Here is a 19,017-nt window from a genome sequence, read left to right as displayed (position 1 = left end):
CTCAAAAGAGCTTAAAAAGTATGTAAAGACTTACACTGAAGTATGTCAGCAGGAACGGATTTCTAGAAAATCAAATTCTCACTGTGAAAGAGCCATAGACTGAATGACTTTAGATAATTAAAAGTTAATTGGCGGTGCATATCGAGATAAAGCCCGGATGTTGGCATCATGAAAGTTGAAACGTTCCAATATGAAGACGCATTAGGACAAAATTAAATACTGTTCAGAAGGCTCAAAACTCTTTTGTTGCTGGGAAATTCGTTTACGCATCCCGACTGAACACACAGAGCTGGGAGTCAATGGCTGGGTATGTGGGAATCGCTGACCAGAATACGCACTAAAACCCAGCGGGGCTACCTGCGTCAAGGTGTGGTATTCTCTTTTTGTTTTTTTTTTTTTTTTTGCTAGGAAATGCTTTTACGTAGCGGGTCAGCATATTCAGGCGCCCGCTGTCTCTGCTGTTCTGCTGCATCCTACAAGCCGATGACAGAAGGTGTGGTCTGCTAGTATATTATCAAAATAAATTACTTCAGATTCAAGACTTCAATGCCCATAATTTTTGAATTATTCAATTCGTACATTCCATTCGAAAGATATCAAAAGTTTAAAAATGTAAGAATTAGAAAAAAAGTTGCGTAGTCACCGTTCAACTGAAGAACGGCTGAACCTATTTGGTTGAAAATTGGTGGGGAGGTATCTTACAACCAGAAGACGGACATAGGATACTTAGGATAGAGGTAGGGTAGGATAGGGGTAGGAATGGGTACGGGTAGCTTGAGTAAGGTAGGGTAGGGTATGTGTAGGGTGGGAGTAGAATAAGATAGGGGTAGGGAATAAGTCAAAGCGAAGCTTAACGGGGTTCTCTAGTATATTATACGAGTAATAAAAATAATAACCCGTATGTGAACTTTTATTTACCAACCATTACCCAAAATGAGATTATATTTTCACATTATGACCGTTGCCCGTTATTGTCTAATGTTATGAAAGGTATGGACTAAACCAAGGTATACATTAACGGCTTTTTTTAATACATGTAAATAGTCTAACCACATTCCTAATACTGATTTTGTTGTGTTGATCAAGTAAGCCAAAGTTCGAACCGAAAGGTTTTGAACCGAATGACTCTACGCTTTTTTGGAGTTGAAGATAGTGGACCGAAGCGCTAATGAATTTATCCTTTAATCCTTTTACATTTATACATAGTAGTTTAGACGAAAATAATATTTTTTTTTTAATTTTTACAAGTTAGCCCTTGACTACAATCTCACCTGTAGGTAAGTGATGATGTAATTTAAGATAAAAGCGGGCTCACTTGATAAGAGGAGGATGTAAATCCACACCCCTTTCGGTTATAATTTTCGGTAGTATAATTTTGTATTACATCCTAAAGGTTTTTGTAACCTTTAGGATAGTTTGTCTAAATCGAGGCGTAATTTTTTGGTTTAGTTTATTATAAACTCCTCTAATGGCACAAATTTCAGGAGTTTGTTCGCGTTTTCGTTGAGTTTTGTTATAATGGCTTCGAACACCGGGTCTTGCGTCAAGTTGGCAACCTCTTCCCAGGACTCGTTGGCAAACTTGAGAACTGCGTCCCCTGTTGATAGGATAAGTAACAACAAATCATCATTCATCATCATAATCAACCCAAATTCGTCTCACTGCGGAGCTCGAGCCACAAACGGTCAATTATACTCACGTTTCTGTAGCACCCACGAGTATAATTGATCGTGTGTTGTTCACTGCGTACACGACTTGTATAGTTTGCCGCGTGGGTACTGCCGTTTGCTTTTCAGAAATGTGAGAATGAATAATTGACCGTCAATGGCGACCTTAAACATTGAGTCACACGTACAATGCTATACCTAAGCGAACTATAAAACTATTTTTTATTTTTATTCTTTACAAGTTAGCCCTTGATTTTGTTTGTGAGGATTTGTTTTAATGACGTCATGAAACAATTGAAATACAGACCATCATGGCCGACAGGCGTTTTGGCTCGCATTGTCAAAACCATATTTAAAAATTAAAATGTTCACGTTTAAAAAAAATATGAAAAAAAAAATTCAATCTAGTAGAACGATAATGAACTAACTATTTAAGAATATTAAAAAAAAGCGTCAACTAGCCCATTCGAGTCTAGATTTTTTTTTTTATTATACGACTGTGCTTAGTTTTAAATAAGTTTGTAAAATGGTGGTAAACAAAAAAAAAATAAACCTTGGCTGAGTTTGTTGTGGGCTCTTCTCGGACCAAGGCACATTTGGAACCCTCGTAACTTTAATTTTAAATTTTCGACTATTATTACCACCATTAGATTAAATTAAATTATGACATAATCTTGATCTTTCAAAAGTGCTTGTAAACTAAGCCTAATTTAAATAAATGAATTTTTAATTTGAATTTGAATTTAAAGATATTTATTTTTCCGTATTTATTTTCGTTTAAATGATTTTATTTATTTGTTCATGTTTAAAAAATTGTTGATGTTGTCTTGTTTCTTACTTTTTACATCTAAATTATTTAAGTAAAATTTTCGTATGTATGCCTATGTTATATATACATATATATATATATATATATATATATATATATATATATATATATGTATGTATGTATATTATTATCTAAGTGTAATATATCTTCTACTTCTCTTTTTATGTGTACACCCGTCTTTATGCATTATTCCTTGTATTTATTATTTATTTATTTATTTGTATTTATTAAGTTAATTTCTTGCCTGTTATTATTATTTTTGGTGTACAATAAAGTATATTTCATTCATTCATTCATTCATTCATTTCTCCAAAAAAGAACTTACTGTTCACTTAACTTAGAGTAAACATATCGTCATTTTTGCAGACAGCATGCATTATTGTAACAAAATTTTAATTACATTGTTTTTTCAATATTTTGTCCAAGTTTGTGAGGATGTAGGATTTAATCTTGAATGCTTTTATGTTGTTTAACTCCTTAATGGAGTTTGGCAGATTGTTATATAACTAAGCACCCTCACATAATATGTTTTTATTTCCATAGGTTTTTGTCCGTGGTCGCCAAATATTGATTTTATATTTATTCCTGAGATTGAGTTTGTTAGTCCTATGCTTAAATGTTATAGTAGAATGTAGTGTGTTGGTCATGATTTTTTTAATTATGAGACAGGTATTGTATGTGTATAGTTGCGTGATATTGAACAGTTTTGTTTTAGTGTAAAGATCTTTTGTTGGTGTGTAAAAATTGTAATGAAATAGTGTCTTGATTAATTTGTTTTGTGTGCGTTGTAATTTGTTAAGATGTGTCTGTGCAGCAGTTCCCCAAATTTCTATTAAGTATTCCAAATGTGGCTTTGCTAGAGCGTTGTAGATAGTTTTTCTTACTTTGTACGGAATGCAATTCGATATTTTTCGTAAGACACCTTTTTTGGAGAAATATCTTTAAACCGAATTTGAATTTCGAATTTAACAAAATAACTTACCCAAGTCCTTATCCCCATTGAATAGATTTCTGTAATCAAAGTGGATCGCCGTGAGTGGATAACATTTTAGTTTGAAGTCCCCAATAGCCATGTGTAACTTGCCGTCATCGCCGGGGGCTACTTTTAATTCTGCGTCAACTATTATTTTGTAATTTCCTGTAATTAAAATAAATAGCTCGATATATATAGGTACTTATATAAAGAGGTAAATGTTTGTGGTGTTAAATGGGCTATCTCTGGATCTACTATTTAATTTATTTTATTTTCTTTTTTCTTTTTGTTTTTATTTTTTTTATTTTCTCATTTCATGTTTCATGTTTCAATTATTATACTCGTAGATAGTTAGATATAAGGCATATCATTATTGTGTATGTGTGTTTTTTTATACATTTTAACATGACGAAGTGGTTTTTGATGCTTCAACTACTTTAGTTTTGATTTTGAATTGATCAGGTGGTTGAAGCATCAGACACTACAATAGTGCTTACTTAGGCATTGTGGTGTATGGCACAATTTTTTAAATAAATGTTTTTTCTTTCTTCTTTCTTTCTTTCTTACTAAGTCGAGTTTAAAAACTTTTTACTACTAGAAAGTCACGTTATTTGTGACTGTCATAAGCTATAATTTGACCCCGTATTTCCACGAGAAATATGCACGGTACGTCGGCTAGTTATGTTATAAGCAAAATGTTTCTATGTGCGATGTATATGATTTTGAAATTGTTGATGAGCCCAAGTCGATTTTATTTGAAAGGCAAATACTTATAGTATTATATATTATTTTTAGCTAATTGTTTATAACTTTTGCAACTTTGCAATTTTTTTATAAACTATATACATTCAATTTCAAATCGAATGACACCTCAACCAAGTTTATAGATGACGGAGAATAAAAATTGTATTACAGAGCACTTAGGGTAGGGTAGCGGTAGAGTAGGGGTAGGGTAGGGGTAGGAGTAGGGTATTGATAGGGAAGAAGAGCACATTAAGTCAAAGCGAGGCTTGACCGGGTCCGCTAGTTAGATATAGATAAAAGTCCAATAAAAACCTGTAGTTTGAAAAAATTCCCCTTTCCCCTCCACTGACATAGAGATGAGGCGGCCGGCCATCTCGTACATTCCATGCAACTTCAGCTCCGGAATGTTCAGCTCATAGTGGTAGTTTTTGAAGTCGTTGCTTACTCTGAAATGATTTTTAACGTTACATTTAAACATTCATAGCATTGAAATACGAATAAAAAAAATTAAAGAGAGAGAGAGACGCATTCCATGGATTCACCGTGCGGGTGCCGGGTCCATTGCGTGGTAGAGAGAAGAACTCCGAACAGAGTCCTGAACTTGTGACTACAGGATGTATGGTTAAGGAATTCCTTGACGATCGATCAACATTCCCCGTTCTCTGCTCGTGTTGTTCGCCCTGCCTAGCCAAATTTGGTAAGATCCTAAGCAGCTTTGGATACTCTTGGAGAGGCCAAGGTCTTTAAGCAAGTTATAGAGATATTTTTACTTCTACGGCATACAGACTAACTACATAGCCATTTTTAGTTAGTTCATTTGTTAGGTCATAATATTTATTCACTTTTATACAGTGGTCCTTCAGGATGTTAGTCTCCAACGGCACAATAAGCTCTACAAATACTATTCGCTTAGTTTGTTTAGACAAAAGGAAAATTTCTGGTCTAGATCTCGAAATAGCGACATCCGCTGGGATTTTATAATGTTTCTCATACGTATCTATTAATAAAGTCCAATCAGGTGCAGAACCTAAGATTGAGTAAGTTAACAATAACTATAACTGGATTCCGTAATTTTTTATGATCTACAAGAATACTGGAATAAAAAATGGTGTTTAAAATTAGTTTAGTTAATTGCAACTAAATATAATAATTATTTTTAAACAGATATAATAATTATTTTTTAATAGCCAGGGCTACTAGTAGTATGTAATTAGCAATTAATAAAAAAAAAATTTGAAAATGTAGATTTAAATTCATTAACGATCACTATCAGATGTTAATGATAATGATCAAGATCATCAAATGTCCCGCAGCGGCAGGGTTATTTTTTTTTTTTAATGAATGAGAGAAGTAAATGATCAAGACTGACGGCTTGACGTGCTTTTCGGTGATGTAACACCACCAACTTCCCAACTCCAAGCCGACCACTGGACCAACTATGCAGTCCGCTAGTAATCATCTATCTTCTACTATACTTATAGTACACTGTAGCGGGTCCAATTCTGTACATTGAAAATATTTTGATTTTATAATATACTGATTCCAAAAATACATTTTTTTTTTTGTCTGTCTGTCTGTCCGTGTTTTTGTTGACCGGGCATCACGCTACTACTGAATGAATTCAAATGAAACTTGGCAAAATTTGAGACCATAATACAGAGCAGGTTATATGATACTTTAATCGCAAATATGTAATCAGAAGGGGGTACAATAGTTGTTGAATGTTTATATAGAAAGTTCTTCTATACTATAAAAATTAAATTAAATAAAAAAAATAAAAATTTGTATCTATGACGTGTACTACTAAAAACGGACTATAAATAGTGTTATTTAAGATTTGCGAAATTCTACTTCAAAAGGGTTAAAAAGGGATAGATGTTTTTAGATATAAATCGTTCATGTTGTAAGATTTTTGTAAAATGATTAGTGGACTATTTATTACATATATGAAATATGGGAAAATATACGTAAGGGGCGTTAAATAGAGGCTAAAAGTGTACATCGAATTCCACGCGGCTGAAGTCGCGGCCGTCCGCTAGTATAAAATGAACACATACTTAACATCTGAGATCCTGCAGTTCTTGTAACCAACTATAGTGGTATTGAAGTATTTGTACTTCAGTGTTGACAAGTTTCCTTCTATTTTTTCAATAAATAGCGGATCGGCTGGCTCAATACCCAGTTCTGGTATACCCTGAATTATTTGCTCGCTTGCCGCTATCCAAGATTTTTCTATGCACGCTCCGTCTTCGATTTTGCAAGGTGTTATCAGACTCTCTAAAATATGTTTAAAGTTATTACAACATCATCAATTTTATTTATTTGGCGTCTAGGTAAACGCCTATTTAATAGAAAAAGCATATTTGGTTAAAAACCAAGTTTGGTTAGGGCCAAATTGACCCGAAACTATACAAGAAACCATTCAGATATCAGAATTACTTCCAATCTACTAAAGAACAATAAGGCACCATGTGACGACGGAATCACAGCAGAGCTCGTGACAGCGTATTGAAACTTAAGATTATTCAATTTCTCATACTTCACGACGTCAATTATGTCATCATGGCAGAGAATCTGGATGGCAAATTTGGCATAACGTCATCATGGAAGAGACTCTGGATAACCTAAAAATCATTTTTAATAACCTCAGCACAGTTTCTCAACTAACGAGCATCAAAACGAACAAACATCATGTGTAATCTCATTTACTACTCAACTACTCAAACTAGACCTTGGATACACGGACCAGTGAGGTGGGTCCAATTTTCAGAAAGAGGTGCACCGTCAAACCCAACTCGACTGGGCAACGTTCGATAAACTCAGCTATATCTTATCGTCAAAAATCCATCAGTATCTGAAGACAAAAGTCTTCCACCAGTACGTGTTGGTTGAGCAGACAGATCTAAGCCTTGATCGTTTACTATGGCCACATTAGAAGGCTAGTCACTTGGCACGCGATGAGGCGAGCTATGCTCGAAATATATCTGCGTGATCAAATCAGAATTGAGGAGATCCACAGAAGAAACAAAGTCAAAGCTCAACGAGTTGAAAAGTTGAAGTGGAAGTGGCCGAAGCACAAAGTTTGAACAGTCGATGATCGTTGGGATCCCAAAGTCACTGGAAGTAGCAACCCTGGATCTCCCCTCCCGCGAAATCGCGGAAAGTCGACTTTCCACTATGGACCAATGACATTAAAAAGGGACAGGGAGCCACTGGATGTATGCGGAATGTTGATGAAAGTCCTCTATATGTCCAGCAGTGGACGTCCATCGGCTGATAATGATAATGATGACATGCTGTAATGGCATAAATGGATATACGTATACGTATTATATCCGTGTTAATATTTCTCACATAGATGCTAATTTATGTCCGTTCTGATTGTCTCAGCAAAGGCTGCGCAAAAAATAACAAACAATTTTTTTATAGCTTTACATAATATAGTACCTATATAGGACCGATCAGTACAGGACATAGGCACAATGCCATTTATAGCATTTTAATATCGTTGTCGTCATCAACCCATATTCGGCTCAATGCTGAGCTCGACTCTCCTCTCAGAATGAGAGGGGTAAGGCCAATAGTCCACCACGCTGGCCCAATGCGGATTGGCAGACTTCACACACGCAGAGAATTAAGATAATTCTCTGGTATGCATCACAACAAATCACACACAATGAATTCCTTCACCGATTGAGACACGTTATATTTAATTACTTAAAATTCACACAACTGAAAAGTTGGAGGTGCATGCCCCGCACCGGGTTCGAACCCACACCCTCCGGAATCGGAGGCAGAGGTCATATCCACTGGGCTATCACGGCTTTTTAATATATATGGCTATGTTTTAAATAAAATTTATATAATCTTAATCCTATTCTTTTTTGCGCAAAGGATCAGCCTGGCCGTCCAGTGCGGAAATGTATCCAGTATTCTTGCCACCATTCCACGTGGGCATGATGTTTATAGTTATTAGGATAAGTTAGCTTAAGTTCCTTATTGTATGCTTTCTCAATAAAAAAAACACAATCCCTATGATAAATAAATTAAACTCACTTGATAACACACCGTCGCTACAGTAAAGGGCGACCAACAAAAACACGTATGTGCGAAGCATGATGTGACTGTGCTCTTTCGTCTTCGCTTCTTCTGTATGTGGAGACAGAGATTTATAAATAATTTAAATTAATGTTCACTAAACACGCACCGCGATACTTAACAAAACAAACAATAAGAATACAGAGCATGATTAAATTTGTGTAACTACTACTATCATTATAATGATTTATGACAGCCTCCGTGGCGCGGTGATATGCGTTGTGGATTTACAAAACGGAGGTCCTGGGTTCGATCCCTGGCTGCGCAGATTGAGAAGAAACGAAACTTGTTAAGAGTTATTAAAAAAAACGACGAAAATTTACCATTCCCTCCCTCTTTTCTCCGAAACTACTAAATCTTTTACAAAAATACAGAAGTTAGCATTCTCCTTGAAGATTTCCGGAAAACTTCGGAATATGAAGGTCACTTTTATTTTCAGCTAATGAAATTTAGGTATTTTCTTCTACATGGTGAGTTTTTTCCAAAAAACGGGCCTAATTTTTTTTTTTTATATTTAGGGATTTTTATCGCATGTACGTTGAAAAAAAATGTACAAGGCAAAGTTGTACATCTAGCTTAAAAACATGCAAATTTAATAAGAATTCTAAAAATGTTTGTACATTATTTTTAAACACTTCGCCACAATTGCTATTTTGGTTCCGAAAGGGGTAGACTATGTAAAAATCGTTACTTATTAAAATTTGTTTCGTGTCACTTGACGGTTTTAACTAGAAAATATTTTACCTACTTTAGTTACAACTTATACGTTTTCTAAGAGTTTTTAAGGGTTACAATACTAAATGTTGTTTTTACGTTTAATTTTTGACCGACTTCAAAAAAAAAGAGGAGAATCTCAATGTTTTTTTTTTGTTTTCTTAAATTTTGTTGTTACCGCATAACTTCGTCATTTCTTTACCAATTAAATCATAAACTTTTAGAATTTAAAGACCGTGGTTCTTTCAGAAACGGCTTTAATTAATGCGTTTTGTTGGCACCGCCTTCAAAGTGATCAGAAGGTAGCTCTTACGATGTTATTTTTCGCTTTTTAGTTTGTGTGATTTTGAAGCCGGTTAAATTTTTTGTTAAAAATATTTTATGTATTTCCGTTTCATTATGCCTGTGTCGGCGCGAGTGAGCCATTAGATCGGTTGGCTTGTGTCATCACGAGCCAAGATAGTAGGAAGTGTTCCGTGAATTAAGTGGGGAGTAGGGGGAAACCGATTGCTGGCTATATAGGTGACTAGTTCATCACTGTCGTGACGTATGATCCGTCCACACCATTTGTTGTATAACCCTTCATGGATTATTTTGGAATAGACAGGGAGAATGACTTGAGTGGAGAAGGGCAGTGTTAACTAGTTTTAAAAGACGTTTTTTACCCTACATTCATCGGTCACAAGTCCGAGACTTCGCTAAAAGTTATTCCCTGTCACTCGAGGGCTTACTGGTAATTCTTGGTGGGAATTGTTAGGTTTTCAATAATTGTGTTTTGTTCTTTAAATGCACTTCTAATGTCAACCCATGTCCGACACCTGCATAGCCAGAAATAGCGAATTTTAGGATGCTGAAAGATTTTACTAGCCTATGGTCCTACTATAGGTTAGTTCGGTAGCCAATGAGGTTGTTGACTACATTCGTTGACTCATATTAAATTTAATGTAAATAATATTAATTTCGTGTAGTCCTACATGGAATAAGGGTCCGAGATATATCGATACCAATTAATAAAATTTAAGGATTTTGTAAAAAATCAATTTATAAATCATATATTTATTAAATTTTTCCAAACGTCAAAAACGCTGTCATCCATTTTGTGACGTCACGATGTTACTATTGATGTCACTAAGGAATAAACGTCAAATTAATTATCAATTACCTAATAATTTTGTCAAGCACTCCATTTGGTCAAGGTTTAGTGTAAGTGACGTCATGAAACAGTTGAAATATAGACGACAGCGTTTTGGCGCACATTGACAAAAAAATATTTAAAAATTAAAATTTTGATGTGAATGTCTCAAAAAAATACTTAATATTTATTTTTCAATCTGATAGGACGCTAATGAACAATTTAAGACCCTTTCAGAAAAATGTCAACTAGCCTATTGTAGAGTTTGGACCATGGTGGTTTTGGAAGGGAGCAAAAAAGGTAACCAAGGGCCCTGGTGCAAATGAAAAATGGGCCCTGCTAACTAAACTGGTTAAGTTTTATCAAGTTAATATATTTATAACATTTTTTTTTCAAAAGTTTCTAAGTTCAGTTTGATCGCAATTTTCAATTTTTTTCTCTATTCTATTTGAAGTCCTATATTTCTAATAACGGATTTTTTACCATGCCTGTGTCAGAATATCTATACCTACTAATATTTTATAGAGATCAAGTTTGGGGTACAGTTGGGGTCTCCGTATTCTCACTGGAACGGGAACTACGTGGCACCTTGAACACTGAGCTATGGAGGCTTCAATTCAATTAGAACCAATTAGCAAACAGTACAATAGATAATTTTAAACTGCAAATTCATCATTGTTTAGTCTTACGTCACCCCATGATAATTATAAATACACATGGAATTTCAAAAACGAGAATAAATAGTCGATAGAACTAATTACATGAATAATTGTATAATAAACAACTTCCAACTAAGCATCCTTGAGATTAACACAGCTTAAGACTACATACATATATACGCACGAGAGTTTTTTTAACGGACGTAAAAAAAGCGTTGAAATACAACAAATGCATTCCCAAGTATACCTATAAAGTTCACACCACAGCGTTTTTAAAACACGAGGCTTTTTTTTGAAAAATGTTGCATTTTCAATTTTGGGCGTTGAAAATAGACCTTCATTTAATTCCATACTTTTATAAATGCTTTATTTAACGTCCGTTAAAAAAACTCTAGTGCGAATGACGGTTAGATTATAGTGATCAGCATAATTTGAATAAATTAACCTAGAAACTCGAGCTAGGCTAGCTAGCAGCTTATTTTAACGGTCCATTAGAGAGCCATTCCTCCCTCCTAACAAGAGGGGATTTAGAGCTTGTACCCACCAGGCTGCTCCTATGAGGGTTGGCGGGTGAGAGTGATGGTGTGGGGTGTTGTTATCGGTGTTTTTGTGCATTACATAAAGGATTAAAGTGTAAGATTTTCTACGGAACCCTAGACTGCACGTGGCCTGATACGCACTTGGCCGGTTTTTTCGATTTAGAGATTGCGGAACCCTTATCTATGCGCTGGTTTTTAGGGTTCCGTAGTGCAAAAGGAACCCTTATAGTTTCGTCATCTTCGTCTGTCCGTCCTGTCGAACCTGCATTTCATGGTGTGGGGTATCGTTGGATAGCTGGTCTTTGAAAGTTGTGAGGGGTCTTCTACCAACATATTTTGATTTAGGGTGCTGTTTCTAAAGTATTAAGCTTTTAAGAGTCAATTTTTGTTAGAGTCAAGTGTCCCCACCCTCTACCGGCTAAACGGTTGTTTATGGATACGTGAAAAAAAATTCTCAAAGTAGGATATATAATGAAATTACAAGAAAAACTAAAACGGCTAATAAGTAATTGCTATTTAAAGAGTATAATGATCGACCAACTTAAAAAACGTAATTAGAAATCGAAAATTGCATACTAATTCCGTTATTAATTAAAAAGATAAAGTTGTCAGTAAGATAACTCAGAGTTTGTTAAAACTAGAAAGATTAGATTTGGTAAGGGTATGTATATTAATTACGTCTTTAAAGTGGTAAAAAAGAAAATATGAAAAAAATACTTTTGGGGGTTCGTTCCCTACATGCAAAGTGAGGATTTTTTTATCGTCTATCCTATAGCGTGGGGTATCGTTATCGGTATTTTTGTGCATTACATAAGGGGTTAAATTGCTAACTTAATCTACGGAACCCTACTGTGTGCGTGGCCCGACATGCACTTGGCCGGTTTTTATTTTTATATCATGTGACATGGTTTTCTAGGAGAACAATAAGCGTAAAAAAATAGAATCGAAATAAATTGGCAAATACGAGTAGGTAGGTATTTTGCCAGCGATTCGTGGAGTTCAAACGCCTATACTTTAAGCAAAAAAATATTTAACGAGCACTTGATTCCGCTTGTAGTAAAACTAAGCAAATGTATGCCGTGTTCTTCAGTGCAAAGCCTTCTGTTTGTTTTATTAATACTGAATAGTATAATAAGTGTTTAGATTCGAGTATTCGACCACGTAATATTTATTATGGTAGTGTGATACTACGAGCGTATGTGAGGTTAATGTCTTTTAAAGGTTGTAAAAAAAAAGTTTGGCAAGAGACAGGGACACATGGAAAAAATGGAGGAGGCCTATGTTAGAAATGGGGGATCGAAGAATAATTATGACAATATAAATAAAAAAACTAAAAAAAAATACAAAATGATATGACTGAGAATTTCACATTTGCCACAAACATAATATCTGAAATTAATATTAAAGTATATAATAGGAAATAAAGGCTATTATTATAAAAACTGTTCTGTGCGTAAAAAAAAACCTGCCTCCTCAATTATCCAAGCTTAATTTGCGTACAGGTATTTTTTTCAAGTATTTTTTTGGTTGTTTCGGGTATTTTTTTGTTTTTTTTTGTTGTATTGGTGTTATTACATAATTCTGTTACTAATTTAATAAATTAAGAGCAAGCGATACACAGACATTCGTCATTTGATAAAAGCTGAAGTTTATCAGCTCATGCTTACTGCTGCTACCATAGGCAAGTACTGTAGGCAATTATAGAGTTTGGACCATGTTTATTTTGGGATGCTACATGTTTCAAGGATCCAAGTCTCCTGCCGTCTAAGTATAAAGTGTATTTTTTTATATATGCCTCCTACATGTAAAGTGGAAATGAACTTTTTTTAGTCGTTTATCTCATAGTTGGGGTATCGTTGGATAGGTATTTAAAAGATAAAAATTTTTTACTACTATTTTTCGATGTTCTGTGGTAAAAACGAGGCATGGGGCGACAAACTTCCAGCCTTCATAAAATGAGTTAAGTCTGGTACTGCAGTCTCTGGATTTTAACTAGTTACAATATTAATAAAAGGTTCTCGATTTTAACTACTTAAAATATGATAGAAGGAGGACGTTGTACTCGTAGGTAGGTATTTAACCTACATACTTACCTACGTATGGTACTTTTTGCTAGCTAGATAGCATCTCTATTACAGGATTTTAAATTCTGTGGTTCTTTTTATTTATAAGATAATAATATATTATCATATAATTGTTACAGAAATTATCTTAAATTTTTAAATTAATATTCAAGTAGTTTTTTGTAAACACAACTTTAATTTGTCCGATTGACATTTTTAAAAACGTGTTAATTATTATTATCTATTATAAGCGCCGTATTCGGCTCTCTGCTGAGCTCGAGTCTCCGCTCAGAATGAGAAGGGTTAGGCCAATGTCCACCACGCTGGGCCAATACGGATTGGCAGACTTCACACACGCAGAGAATTAAGAATATTCTCTGGTATGCAGGTTTCCTCACGATGTTTCCTTCACCGTTTGAGACACGTGATATTTAATTTCTTAAAATGCACATAACTGCAAAATTGGAGGTGCATGTCCCGGACCGGAGTCAAACCCACACCCTCCGGAATCGGAGGCCGAGGTCATATCCACTGGGCTATCACGGCTCGATGAACTTGTTAATTATTATTATCTATTATAAGTGCTCGTCACGTCGAAATTATATTAAATACATAAATACATTGTATTAACGGACTGTTAATTGTTAGTGTTTTGTAGTTGTTGTTGTGAATACATTTGTGAAAAACCAATAAAAAAAGGCATCAAATTGCTGTTACTAAAACAGTTACAAGGTCTTTTGCTGCAAATTTTGCACGAAATTCAGAAATTACTTTCTATCTGGATACACAGATAAAACGGAAGTTGGAACAAAATAGATCAGGACCGAGTTTTATCCGATCCCTGGTGAATTTTCTCGAGGAAGTATATTATATTAGTCGCTGGGCCACGAATATTCTGCACAAGCGGACGCTGACGCTGAGCGGTGGATCGGCGACATCCACACTAATATACTATTTTAGAAACTAATAAAGAGGGAAGATTTATATTCCTCTATTGAAGTATGTAGAGAATAAACCGAAAAACTACTGGACTTTCAACAATAGAAAGCTACATTATCAGGGAGTAACATGGGCTATATTTTATCTCCTTTCTTCCAGGAATTTGAACTACGTGTGTGTAGCCACTAAGTGCTTTTAGTAAATAATATAAAGAAAACGGACTCTAAATATTTGTCGAATTGAATTCGACTTACATAGGTAGGTACATAATTGATTTAGATAAAAAATACGTTCGCGCTTGGCCATAACCTAACCTGATGCTTTAAGGGCTTTAGGTAAATTGCAGTCAACCTTATATGCCAATAATGTTCCCGGCTACTGCATCGTTTAGACATACACTTCAAGACAGAATTGTGACTTATATGAGAACAATTTAAGGTAACCTATTAAAAGGTACATACTTCTTAGCAAACGTCTAGCTATAGGTACATTAGGTCAGTTGTAAAGTCGTGGCCCTTCATTGAAGGATGTTATCACTAAAGTTTTCTTTTTATGTGAGTTTTTTAAATTAAATTTTCTTTCTGGCAGATATAATTTTTGAATTTGTTTAACGAATCGTTAAAGCTGTATCGGTATTTATTTAAATTAAACATACGTGATTGACTTTAAAGATCTTGTATAGATGTGAACTAAAATTGGTGTTAACTAAAATTAGATATCTACCAAAGCTACCAAAGAGGAAAGATTATGTTGTTTGTTTATTTTAATTGAACTAGAACCGATTTGATATTTTTTTAACCTTAGGGTGCATTTCCACCAAAGATACGTGCAACGTAGCGTAGCACACGTTCAGTGTCTATTCAATTAAATTAAACAAACAACATAATCTTTCCTCTTTACAATATTAGTTTAAATGTTCAATTATAAATAATTACAATTATTATCTTGTAAGAAACAAAACACTGTCGACTGGCCAATCAGTTAGGTATTATACCTCGTAACGCCATCTCTGGTAAACGCGCCGAACTAGGAAGCATCGAAGCCTGCGGTCGCTTCGTCACCGCAAGCTGGAATCTCTGAAAGGTTGTGGTTTTGAGACAAATCTTGCTCGTATACTGACAGTTTGAAGAAAAATATTGACGTGGGTTTGAGGTGTTCTACCACAATGTTGTAATCTGATTTATTAAAGTACAATTCAAATGAAAATACCAGTTAGATAAAAATTCTTATTCGTAAATTAATAAATTCGTCTTTTCGGTGAAATTCTAACATAAGATAGGATTGTCTTTCTGTCTGTCTTCATAGTGGGGTCGCTGCAGTGTCATCGGAGGTTTTGTCGCATACTCTCTGCCAGAGGGCGAACCCTAGCTAGGGCTAGAAGAAAGGGGTGGAAACCTTTGACAGCAATTAATGTGTGACTATCCATATCTTTAGCTACGAGTAGGACGTGATGTAATCTTTACTTCTATACTAATATTATAAGAGTACTAACGTTTGTTTTACTGAACTGATTTTGAAAATTCTTTTACCACTAGAAAGCTACGTTATTTGTGAGTGTCATAGGCTATTTTATACCCATATTTTCACGGGAACGGGAACTATGCGGGTGGAACCGTGAGGCGTCGGCTAGTACTTATGTTTTTTCAGAACAAAACGTTATAGATTGCAGTTGCAGCAAGTTAGGGAGGGTATGGGTTGGAAACAAGTCTAGTACAAATTTTAAAATGTTCTAAATATCATGGGAAATTTTGAAATCATACCTAATGTACGTATAAAGTATTGTATCAATTACTAGTGGTAAAAATATCCAAATGTAAGTACATCTTTCAACAGTTTCGATACGCTTGAGCATAAATTTTGTGTAATAAATTCCTAAAAGCTTTTTACAATAAACTGCGTGATCCCATAACGCGTGGCGAAAACGTTGTTACGATGATGTGTGGCCTGCGTATGCGCATTGTGACGAGCCCCTGCCTTGTGCACGCAAAAAATGTGGGAACTATTACGTGGTAGTGTTGTATCATTATAATGTAATCAATTTATCGATATCCAGTGGACACCCGCGACTACGTTTTTTTTTTTTTATTTTATTGTACAAAATACAAAAAGTGTTACATATTTCGGTACATAACACATCCATGGTCCATGTGAAATTCTGTTTCAGCTCAAAAATTCTGCACTAGTCATTGTTTTTTTTCGGGGTACAAAGTATATGCTCAATAGCCCTATTAAAATCAGTCTAGCCATTCCATAGATTAGCCAAAACTAACAAACATATAGACAAAAAATATATTAATTTTTATTATGTTTTGGTGTCATGTAAATAATTGATAAGCACTTGAGAAAACACAGTAGTTGAAATCACATAAAGATATTTCAACTTTGTTTGTAAGTAGATTGTAGGTATTGATTTTAATGTATTTGTTATATTTCTGATTTCTTGATTAATCGTGACTATTTATAAAAAAAATCTTAGAAGTGTTGTGAGTGGATTACATTAAAACAGTTAATTATACGATTTAATTGCAAAAAATGTTGTGTATGTTTTTAATGAAGCAATCATTGTAATTATACCATCATTATCAGCTAATTTGAATATCTCGCTCCAAGGCCTCCCTCATTATAGGAAAGGGGAGTGACAGTGTGAACTCTGTATTAACTATTACTGACATTTGTTATTTATATGAACAGCACGGCTTATCGTGCTCTTTATCTGGTGAAAAAGCGAAAGAAAGATAAGTGCAATATTTTCATAGCCCGAAGTAGCACTCGAGACATAGAAATACCAATTTGTATGTATGCTTTCATATTTATATTTATTTATTTATGTTCATATAACGTTAGTATAACATTTGAAGGTACGGTTTTCCATGAAAATGAAATTCTAAACCATGTAAAAACATTTTAAACTTTAGATTCAGACAGTTGCATGCGGTGTTTTCCTATAAATATATGCATATTATCTTTGTACTCCTTGCATTTATGGTAAATAATTGTAATGTTTATATGTCTGTTGGAAGATCAAATAAAGAGAAAAAATATATGTAATTATATTAAGTCAAGGATATATTAAAATGAATAAAGTACTTGCCTATGTAAATTGTCAGAACTAAATAAATGGAAAAGTATCGATACTTTATACATCACTATTCCATCAAACACCAGGCATATATTTGGGCTGACAGAATTTAGACGCGCCCACCTTAGTCCGCCATACAAACCCACATTGACAAAAGCACGGCAAATAGCCGTTATTATTCAATTGGAAGCCCTATTAATATGATAGACCCCGAAGGCATTATAGATGGATGGATACACACTATTATCGATGTAGTGAACTTGCGATAATAGACTGAATAACTATAGACTTTCTCAATAATAGTGTAGTACGGCGATAGAGAATTTAGTTTCACCGCTTCGATTTTCATCGATAGTGTTGTTTACTCTGGACTATTTCGATATTTAATATAAGTATTATTTTTCTATGATATATTATTAATGTGGCCTTTTAATCTATACTTATATTATAAAGCGGAAGTTAGTTTGTTTGGTGTAACGCGCTAATTTCAGGAACTACTGGTCCGAATTGAAAAATTCTTTCAGTTTTAAATAGCCTATTTAACGAGGAAGGCTAAGGCTGTATATTATCCCCGTATTCCTATGGGCACGGGAACCAGGCGGGTAAAACCGCGCGGCAACAGCTAGTCAATGAATACAATTAGATTATTTACTTTGTGTTTTAAAGAAATAACTGTAGCATAAGTCCCAAGGATTATCTCGTGACTTGAGCTTCTGAGCTTAGCCAGTGAGTCCAGTGATCTTTTCAGCCATTTTTGAAATCGGCAAATTCCAATTTGGCGCTAAAAATTCAAAATGTCGCATTAGTAGGCCGTCAGAAATTTATCAATGGATATCTATGAGCGTAACAAGAAATAAATTGTAACCTTCAAAAGACCATGGTTTTAATCTGAGCTCTGTATAATAGTAAAAATATTTTGTAATAACAAAGTAAATAATAAAGGATACAGAAGGCAGTGATTCTTGATTGGTTGTGAGGAGGTTCCTCACTCTGGACCCCTGACCACCGGTTGCTTGGGCACTCAAATGTCCTGCAGCAATTTTTACTAGTGTTTTGTTTATAATATTTTGTATTATTATTAGTATCATATCCGCCGATGGACGTCCACTGCAGGACATAGGCCTATTGTAGGGACTTCCAAACATCACTATACTGAGCCACCTGCATCCAGCGAATCGCTGCGACTCGCTTGATGTCGTCAGATTATTAATATAGATTGTTGAAAATAAAAAATATAATACAAACATTGTCGAAATTTAAAAAACAGGACAAATAAATAAATGACAGTTAAGAAAAAAGAAGTAGTAGGTACATAAACCATTAATTATAATTTCATTGCATAATTACTATCCGTGTTTAATTTCATCATAATATTTTATCTTAATTTGTTTAATATGATAATCGAAAGCATAAACGAGATACTTACTCATAAAACTCATTATTACAAAAAACGCAATCCTTTATAACATAGCCCCCAATCGTCGTGTGTGTGCGTATTTCTATACTTCCTATGATTTTTTTCCAATAACAAAACAACTTCACAACTGCACAATCGAGCGAATATCACAACAGGATATAAAT

General features: G+C 34.5%; 1 protein-coding gene across 1 annotated transcript; it reads right to left on the bottom strand.

Annotated features, from left to right (window-relative positions):
• Nucleotides 1-904: 904 nt before the first annotated feature.
• LOC112049450 (protein takeout-like) lies at nucleotides 905-8,418 on the bottom strand. The gene is made up of 5 exons (XM_024087326.2): nucleotides 8,270-8,418; nucleotides 6,271-6,490; nucleotides 4,526-4,659; nucleotides 3,479-3,634; nucleotides 905-1,597 (listed from the first exon to the last, which is right to left on the bottom strand). The coding sequence occupies exons 1-5, from the start codon at nucleotides 8,328-8,330 to the stop codon at nucleotides 1,446-1,448; spliced, it is 723 nt and encodes a 240-aa protein (XP_023943094.2). The 5' UTR covers nucleotides 8,331-8,418; the 3' UTR covers nucleotides 905-1,445.
• Between the last annotated feature and the right edge of the window lie 10,599 nt (nucleotides 8,419-19,017).

The sequence above is a fragment of the Bicyclus anynana genome, chromosome 13, assembly GCF_947172395.1.
Source record: "Bicyclus anynana chromosome 13, ilBicAnyn1.1, whole genome shotgun sequence".
Classification (NCBI taxonomy): domain Eukaryota; kingdom Metazoa; phylum Arthropoda; class Insecta; order Lepidoptera; family Nymphalidae; genus Bicyclus; species Bicyclus anynana.
Note: the sequence above shows the minus strand (reverse complement) of the source record. Positions and strands in the feature narration are given on the sequence as shown.